This window comes from Hemitrygon akajei, chromosome 12 (assembly GCF_048418815.1).
Source record: "Hemitrygon akajei chromosome 12, sHemAka1.3, whole genome shotgun sequence".
NCBI classification, from domain to species: Eukaryota; Metazoa; Chordata; class Chondrichthyes; order Myliobatiformes; family Dasyatidae; genus Hemitrygon; species Hemitrygon akajei.
In genome coordinates this window covers 113,334,980-113,343,514 of record NC_133135.1, presented here as the reverse complement: position 1 = coordinate 113,343,514, position 8,535 = coordinate 113,334,980, and the positions used below count along the sequence as shown (strand labels likewise).

General features: G+C 38.5%; 1 protein-coding gene across 5 annotated transcripts in view; it reads right to left on the bottom strand.

Moving 5' to 3' along the window:
• Positions 1–1,856: 1,856 nt before the first annotated feature.
• LOC140737396 (flavin-containing monooxygenase 5-like) overlaps positions 1,857–8,535 on the bottom strand; it is a 114,863-nt gene continuing 108,184 nt past the window's right edge. For 4 of the 5 annotated variants that reach the window (XM_073063876.1, XM_073063879.1, XM_073063877.1 and 1 more), the window contains 3 exons: positions 8,033–8,385; positions 7,068–7,140; positions 1,858–3,875 (listed from right to left, as the gene is read on the bottom strand). In XM_073063876.1, the coding sequence (XP_072919977.1) occupies positions 3,527–3,875; positions 7,068–7,140; positions 8,033–8,385 (775 nt within the window). In that variant the 3' untranslated portion in view covers positions 1,858–3,526. Of the gene's footprint in view, positions 3,876–7,067; positions 7,141–8,032; positions 8,386–8,535 lie in introns of all 5 variants that reach the window. The other variant, XM_073063880.1, reaches the window with a different exon arrangement.

Genomic DNA, 8,535 nt, shown 5'->3' with positions numbered 1-8,535 from the left:
TTGCCTGCATTGAGGCTCAAACTCTGCATTGGATTACACTGTGGAATTCAGGATCTTCATGGCAGAGTGTATTGGAGTATAAAAGTTGAAATTGTTTGCTGTGTAACCAAAACTATGTAGTCAGCTTTGAAACTTGCTATTTGCTATGCATGTACCCAATTTAGTAGGAGAATGAAATCTTAAGAATGTAGAAGACAATGGTGTGTTAATGAGAGGTAGCTAAGAGATGTAGATTAGAACATGATTAAGTCAATGGGTAGAAACAATAGTGGCGGATGTACTTGTGATACGCAACTATAGACCGATTGGATATGCTAATGCAATTAAACCAGGAGATTGCTATAAAAAATGCTATGTACAAGGATCGGTGGGCAATCAGCGACTAGCTCAATGACTGTCTCAGCTTTGATTTGCAAATTAAAGTTTAATACTTCTTGAAGAATCTTCTGCGTCTCCTGGTCGTTTGTGGGGCACGAGAAACCACGACAAGTGCAGCTAGAAAACAGACATGCTGTGGCTCATTACTATCACGGACTCTTGGAGCACTTGAAAGATGAGCTGTCTACCCGGGAGATGCTCTCCGACCTCTAATGCCTCATCACTCCGGCCCTCCATATTGACAAGTGTCTTAAGGAATGACCCTCCAGATCACCAGCCAGATCTGCAATTCCATTCCCTGAACAAAGTCAAGCTGCAGGACCCTCATCAGCAATGCCCCCAGAACCCATCTAATTAGAAAGAGTTCCCTTAACCCCAAGAGTGTGAGCACCAGCAAAGAAACAACTTGTGTGTTTACTGTGGAAAAATGCATCAAATGCTCACTACATCTGGGAAATGGCACCACCAAGTAGAGACAAGGACCTGCTATCTGGTAAGATACCCCTGTCCCCTAGTTCCAGCTCACTCTATCTGTCTTCCTCCACACTCCGATGATTCTACGCACTCAGGAGGCTCTGGTGGATTCCAGCTCAGCAGGCAACTTTCTGGATTCTGTGTGTGCAACTTTGACTGCCTACTAAGCCTATTTCTCACCCCTACATCTTCCCAGCCATTAACAGGTGGCCCTTGGCATCTGGGATGGCCAGAGTATGCACTGTTTTCACCAGTTTTGTTGACAGAACTTAGAACAGAATGGGACAGATGTCAAGGAGGTCTAACACCACATGGTCTTCACCACTGTACCTGCCTGTAATTTCTCAAAAAGAACTATGAGAATAGTATGAAGCCTCGAAGGTGTAGGAAAAGCATATTCATTAGCAACTTACTAGAAAGACTTGGTTTGAAAGGAATACTGTAGATCACAGTCAGTAAAATGACTATGGAGTGTGATAATTTGGACAGCTCTTTCAGCATGCAAAATGTGTAAATATATGGGCTAGACATGAGGAGTCTTATTTTAGATAATATCAATGGCACCTAGCCAGCTTCCCTGAACAATGAGATACACCTTAACCTTCATTCTCATAATCACAGTCATGAGCGTGACTTGTAAAATTGCAACTCCTACACAGGAAAAATGGGGAGGGTTGGGCCAATTTTGTAAGATTTTTTTCTGCATTTAGATAGCACCTTTGATGTAGTGTAACATCTGTAGGTGTGATGGTTTTGGGATCCTTGTGCACAAAGCTCTCAATTCAAATGAAAATTTTAAGCCCTAGCCAATAAAGATAAAGGGGTAATCCTCACTATAGGGAGGTAATACTGTATCCACCTATTCTTCAAGGACCAACTACTTCCCTGTCTAACCTCTGCAGTGAGAATTTAGCTGCCAATACCCACTGCTGGAGTAGTGGGTGGCCCCTGCCTACCAAAAACAAGAATATTCTCGGTAACAGCGTAGTTTAAACAGTTATTTTATTTTTAATGTTACATATTTAAATATCATTCTTAACCCACATTCATAGAGGATTTTTAATTTATTAGAGGTTTACAAATTACAAAGGATTTTCAAACACAGGAACAATTCTGTCAAACTAGAAGAACACCAACAAATTACAGATGAACAAATTGTCTGAAGCAGAGAAAGAAAGCTGTGCAAGAAAGCAGAGTTTAGCAATAAGCCTCTTGAGTACTGGGAAGAGAATATTCATCACATTGGCACTATATTGTTTTGGTATCAGTTTATTTCAAGAAGACTCAGCAAAAAAGAACTCATTTAATCCTTATAATCCAGAGCACGTAAGTGAAAGAGAATTTCCTGCAATCAAACAATTTGGCAAGAAGAAGTTGTTAAGAATACTCAAATTAATAATATTAAATGATTTATACTAAAAATTGATATAATTTGCAAAGGATCATATTTGGAAACAAAAATAAACATATCAGAACAAGAAGTGCAAAAGATTTGATCTCACTTATATTATGGTCTTAAAAAACTATAGACTATATCTTAGTGCTTATAACAAGTACATTTACAAGTTATTGTTATGTTCCAATTCTTTGTGTATTTTCAAATTATTAATATCTCCCTATCACAATCCTTGTTTACTAAATTCGTCTTCCTCTGTGGACCTTACTGGGTCAACAGTTACGTCTTGAATCACTCCCTGAAAGAATTCTTCAGTATGGCGAGTGCAGCAAACTCAACCAAGCTGAGAGTTTGTGATACAATCTGATAACTCCTGCTACCGGGATGAAGTACAACCTCAGTGAACAAGTTTGTAAATACTTTTCCCAGAGTCAAGTATGAGAATAGAAAGCTAGCAATGTTTATGTACTAATTACTATGGTTATAGCTCAATTGTAGACTGCATATGCTTCAACTATCAATTTAGTCTAATTTTTGAAAAATCAAGTTAGAGTTTTAAAAATATTTGTAAAAATAAATATTATTAGGTGAACATCATTTAGAATTAGTTTAACAATTCACAGAAATACATATAGCACACTATTACACCATTTTTCAGTAAAATATACAATTAAGTTCTGTACTTTTCAGTGGGATCCATATATGTCAGTAAAATCCCAGATTACAAGAGAAAGGTCTGGGATAAAACTGCCTAATTGGGCATTAGTTGATGGAGAAATGTTGGTCAGGATGTGAAATGAACCCATGGACCATGCTCCATCCTTGGTCTGGGATCTGAAATTTAACAGTTGTCGAGTATGACCAACACAGCCAAACTTCCACTTCTGGGATAAAGAACAACTTCTGTGAAAAAGTGTGCAAATACTTCTGGCATATTCAGATCACAACATGCTTGTTCACCTCGTTTATTTCCAAATTTCAAACTCCAAATGGATTGCAGATCCCTCAGTCACTCGTAACACCTCAGACAACTGGCTATCTCTGAAGGGATTTATTCAATGAATGTTAAATATTAGAATACAAGATTAGAGTTGGCTGAACAGTTAAAATGTGAATAATACACTAGGTGTGTTTCATTCAAGGCACTTGAGCTCTTTCAAAGTGTAGTCAATAACATAATTAGTTACAGTTCGTTTGAAATGATTGGATGCGAAACAATCTCCATTGTTATTTGGCTTGGCAACAGAAGCCGAGCTGAACTCCTCGTTGGTCTTCTGACTAATAGAGAATTAGATAAACAGCACAGAGCACCACCAGTACGGGCAAGAATTTCAGCAGGATTGGCCAAGAGGCATTTTGCTGACTACTAGGAACCACGCGTGTTTTAGTGGGCTTGATGGTGCGGTGCCACTGTGTCAAGATGGTTTCCCGGGCTTTTGGCCATTTTCCAGGTCCCATCAATCGAAACTGGAAAGGTGTGCAGGGGCCAAGGAAAACTTGAAATGCCAGCTGTGGATCAGTGAGGAGGAGGTGCCTGATGTTGGGTTTTACACCGATCAGCTCAGCTATCTCATCCATGTAGGGTATGAAATCAACTTGAATGGTGTGCCTTTGGGAGCTGACGTATCTTTGCATGGAAAGAGAAACAGAAGGGAATTTAAAAAGACTTGCAGCATAAACCAAAGGCAATACAATCTAGCTGTCTATAATCCAATAATAGAAAAATAGTGAAAATCATCAACAGTTTAACAGCAACTGTGGAGAGTAACTGCATTCCTGTTAGCATCCTTTCATCAGAACTTCTTTGTTTTGTATGAAACTTCCCCAACTTGATGAGCGAGAAGTTTCCTTCTATAACGGGTTCAATTGCAACACTTGGGAAACATTTAGATATGTACATGGAGGGGTGGTGTGATCAGTATGGACCAATTGGGCTAAAGTGCATGTTTGTGAGCTGTATTACTCTAGGAATCTCTAGATTTTGCTTAGCCTTCTGAGTATTTCAAGTACTTTCTATTTTACAAATCAAAACTGACTTGGCCTTGAATTTACAAGATCAACTCTCGTCAGTAGTCAATGCAAAAAGCACCCTTGCTGCATGAGCAAATGAGGAATTAACTTTGTCGAGTGCCTCAGGATGACACTCACTATTGCATTTGCTGAGTGGCGAAGCTCGCACACTAAACAATGCATTCATCAACAGGCCCAACAAATTAATCACTCACTACCAGCAGCCAACTCACATTATTATATGAACTCCCATGGAGAACATTTTGGATTATATAAACAGTGCTAGTCCCATAGGTCACACATGGAGTATTGATTTACATTGAGATCTCATCTGTAATATAACAAAATACACAAAAAGAGTTGGAACAGGTGGGTAATAAATAGGCCAGGCCCTGAAGTACAAGTTAATTACCATTTTAAAACTGTATATTCACTATTTATCTGATATAAATAGTCTCTCTTCCATAGCTTTTTTACAATAAATTTGCCGTCTCATTTTTAAAAAAATAACTATTAAATGCAGACGGAGCACTTGAGAATCTATATAGGTCTCGTCCTCATTTAAATCCTTCTAAATTAATTCATTCTGTACTTTATTATCAGTTAACTCTGCACACTTCTAAGGGTGTTTCCAAATGTTGCTGCTGTAATGAAATAATTTCCCATCTGAGATTAATAGGTACTTATTATTATTATTTTGGATTTGTCCAAAACAATGGGATTGAATGCAGTGTCTATTATATCCCGAACACTGTGGTTTTAGTAGGGAATTCAGGTGGGCTAGAAGGTTAAGACGAAGGAAAACTTAATTAAAATAAATGAAAATTAAGGAGTTTAGTTGGTTTAAAGAAGGTGTTGGGGAAAAAAAGCCTTAGGTTCAGAGTCAACAATCAAAAAGTACCACTTGAAGAGACACAAAGAAAGTTGTAATATTGACTCTAACCAAATGGCTGTAGTAAAAGCTTGTTTATGAGATCTGAGGAAGGAGAATACTGGCATTTGGAATTTGTACAGTTTACCGCTGGCTCTAAGTATATTATTAACTAGACTCGTGGGTACAAGCAATGAGAGTTACATTTGCAGATGAAACAATAATGGCCATTAGTGTGAAATGCCAGTGAATAGTGATCATAAACAAGAGATTTTGCAGATGCTGGAAATTCAGAAAAATTAATTTGTGAAAAAATAATACTGGAAGAATTCAGCAGGTCAGGCTGCATCCATGGAGAGGAATAAAGAGTTGATGTTTAGAGCCAAGAACCTTAATCCGAATTGGATAGGGAGGGATAAGAAGACAGAATAAGTAGGTCGGGGGAAGTGAAGGAGTACAACTGGAAGGAGATAGGTGAAGCCAGGTAAGGAGGGAGGTAGGTGGGTTGAAGTGAGAAGTTAGGAGATGATAGGTAGAAAAGATAAAGAACTAAAGGAGGAGGAATCTGGTAGGAGAGGAGAGTGAACCATGAGAGAAAGGGAGGAAAGTGACAGGCAGGTGAGGAGATGAGAAGGGGTAAGATGCATAAAAATATAATAAAAGATCATAAAATGACAAGGGTTTGAGACAGAGTGGATAGTGGGAAGCTGTTCCAATTAGAATAAAGAGTAGCTCTGATAGAGAACTAGCATGGACACAGTAGGCCAAATGGCCCTTTTCTGTAACTATTCAATGATTCAATGAAAATGAAGAATATTATAAAAGGGTTGTAAAGCTATATTGTCTCAGAGCGAGGCCCTTCAGCCCAACTGGTTCATGCTGACTAACATGATTATCTGAGTGTGTCCCATTTGCCTGCATTTATCCCGTATTTCTCTAAACCATTCTTATCCATGTACCTGTTCTAAAGCCTCTTGAATGTTGTCAATGTACCTGCCTTAACCACTTCCTTTGGCAGTTCAATCCAATATACTGACCACCCTATGGATGAAAAATATATGCCACTGGTAATTCTGCTAAATGAAATACAGTTGGGCCTCCTCATCCACGGGGGATTGGTTCCGGGACCCCCCACAGATATCAAAAAACGCAGATGCTGAAGTCCCTTATTTAACCTGTCTGAATGCGGTGGCCTTTAGGACCCAGCGGAACACAGGACTTTATTTAACCTGTATTAGTGCAGTGGCCTTTAGGACCCAGTGGCAGAGCTCTGAATCTGCAGGGTTTCCATTCATGAAAATAATCACGATCACGATTGAAAATAAAGTGGAAGTAATAGAGCGATCGGAAAGAGGTGAAACGGCATCAGTCATTGGAAAAGCGTTAGACTACAGTTGGTCAATGATTGGAACAATTTTAATGGAGCATTTGAAAGGCCCTGCCCCGATGAAAGCTACAATTATTACTAAGCAACACAGTGGTTTAATTATTGAAATACATATGTTTCTTAAGAGTTTTATATGCATAGAAAGGTAAAATATATACTATACACTAAGACAAACAAACGTTTTACTGACTGAGGCTACATAATACCGGATGTACCTGTCCCGACTTCAAATCCGACTTAAAGATGGTCTCAGGAACAGAACTTGTTCATAACCCGGGGACTGCCTGTACTTTTAAATCATCTCTAGATTACTTATAATACTTAATACAATGTAAATGTATGTAAATAGTTGTTATACTGTATTGTTTAGGGAAAATGACAAGAAAAAATAGTCTGTACATGCTCAAACAATGAGTGCTGGAGAGAGAACTTATGGGTTTTCCCGCTCCGCGGTTGGTTAAATCCACAGATGCAGAACCTGCAGACAAGGAGGGCTGACCGTAGCCCATTTCTCTGCAGTCAATTGTGTATAACTCTTTGTTGTGTAATACCTTTTGGCCATATTTTCCTTCTTCTCCAAAATGTCTGCCATCATGTTGTTAACAGAAGGTAGTTTCACCAACCCTAAAAGAAACAGATTAAGAGAATGGGGTTTACTTCAATGAATGACTTAAATATGGTACAGTGCTAAATTTATTAGGGATTTGTTGCCCTAAATATACAGAGTAGTCTTGAGTTCCACAAGTGGCTAGCTGCTGACAGAATGGCTTTGGCAGCCAATGAGGTCCTACTGCACCTCTTGTCACTCCCGTTCTCTTGCAGCCACCACAAGGCTACAGGACGATCATCACTGAACTGCCTTGTACAAGTTCAAAGCACTGTGCAATGATCTGGTCCGTGCAAACAGTATGTAAGATGGCCATTCCTCTGTACCTTCGTACAACTGACAATAATAAACCAATTCCAATTTCACCTTGGGTGTCTGTGAATGTATTTAACCACCCATGAATTATTAAAATATTACAAAATAATCAATAATTTTGAGCAAAGAAAAAACAGAAATCACAAATTTAATAATAATTGAACATATTTAAATTACTTGAAGTAAATCATATAAAAGTCAACTAGGTATTGTCATGGCCAAGGTGGTGAACGGTTTAGACCAGAATCCTTGATTAAATCCCTGGTAGTTACTGTATTAATATTTATTCTCTTTGTTTACTTCATTTTTCCTTGCCTTCTCCACTGTGTAACACTTTTTTCACATGCAATCTCCCCAAACAAAGGGAGAAATAATTTCTCCCAGAGAGCTGATAAATAATCTTTTAAGATGATAGTTTCATAGTTCTCATAGCAACCACATCTAATAATTTAAGAGGCCATCTGAGGAGCGGCAGATTATCAATAAGAAATCCCCAAAATTATATCATGTCAACAACCAAGCTACGTTATCAATGGAAAATTCACACAGTGCAGGTTATCGCTTTTTTCAGAAAGGTCTGCACTGCCTGCATACCTTTAAAAACCCTTGTGGCCCAACGAGCCTGCATTTCAGATATTGGCATAATGGCTCCCAATGGCTGGACAAGGCCAATGATGGCTAGAGTCGGCTGCTCCAGCTGAGGTGGAAAGACATTCTTATAAAGAAGGGCATGGTTTCTGTTAACTTTGATGACAGACTCATTCAGAAATGGGAAAGCAAAACTGTATCCTGTTGCAAAAATAATAGTATCAATATCTTCCATGGTGTCATCTTCAAAGATGGCTGCTGATTCAGTTAACTGCTTCACGTTAGGTTTCACAAGAACACGTCCAGATAAAATGCGATTTGGCAAATCGTCATTAACTGTTGGATGTTGGCTGTAAAAACTGAAAAGAAAGATAAGATCCCATCTCCATCAGTTTGAGAGCATTAATATTTAAGAATTAATTCAGTTGATTGGTGAAATAATTAGATTGTACACTCTTACAAAGCACTTTCATAAAGCAATAGAGAATAATTATTTCGGCAATGAGTGC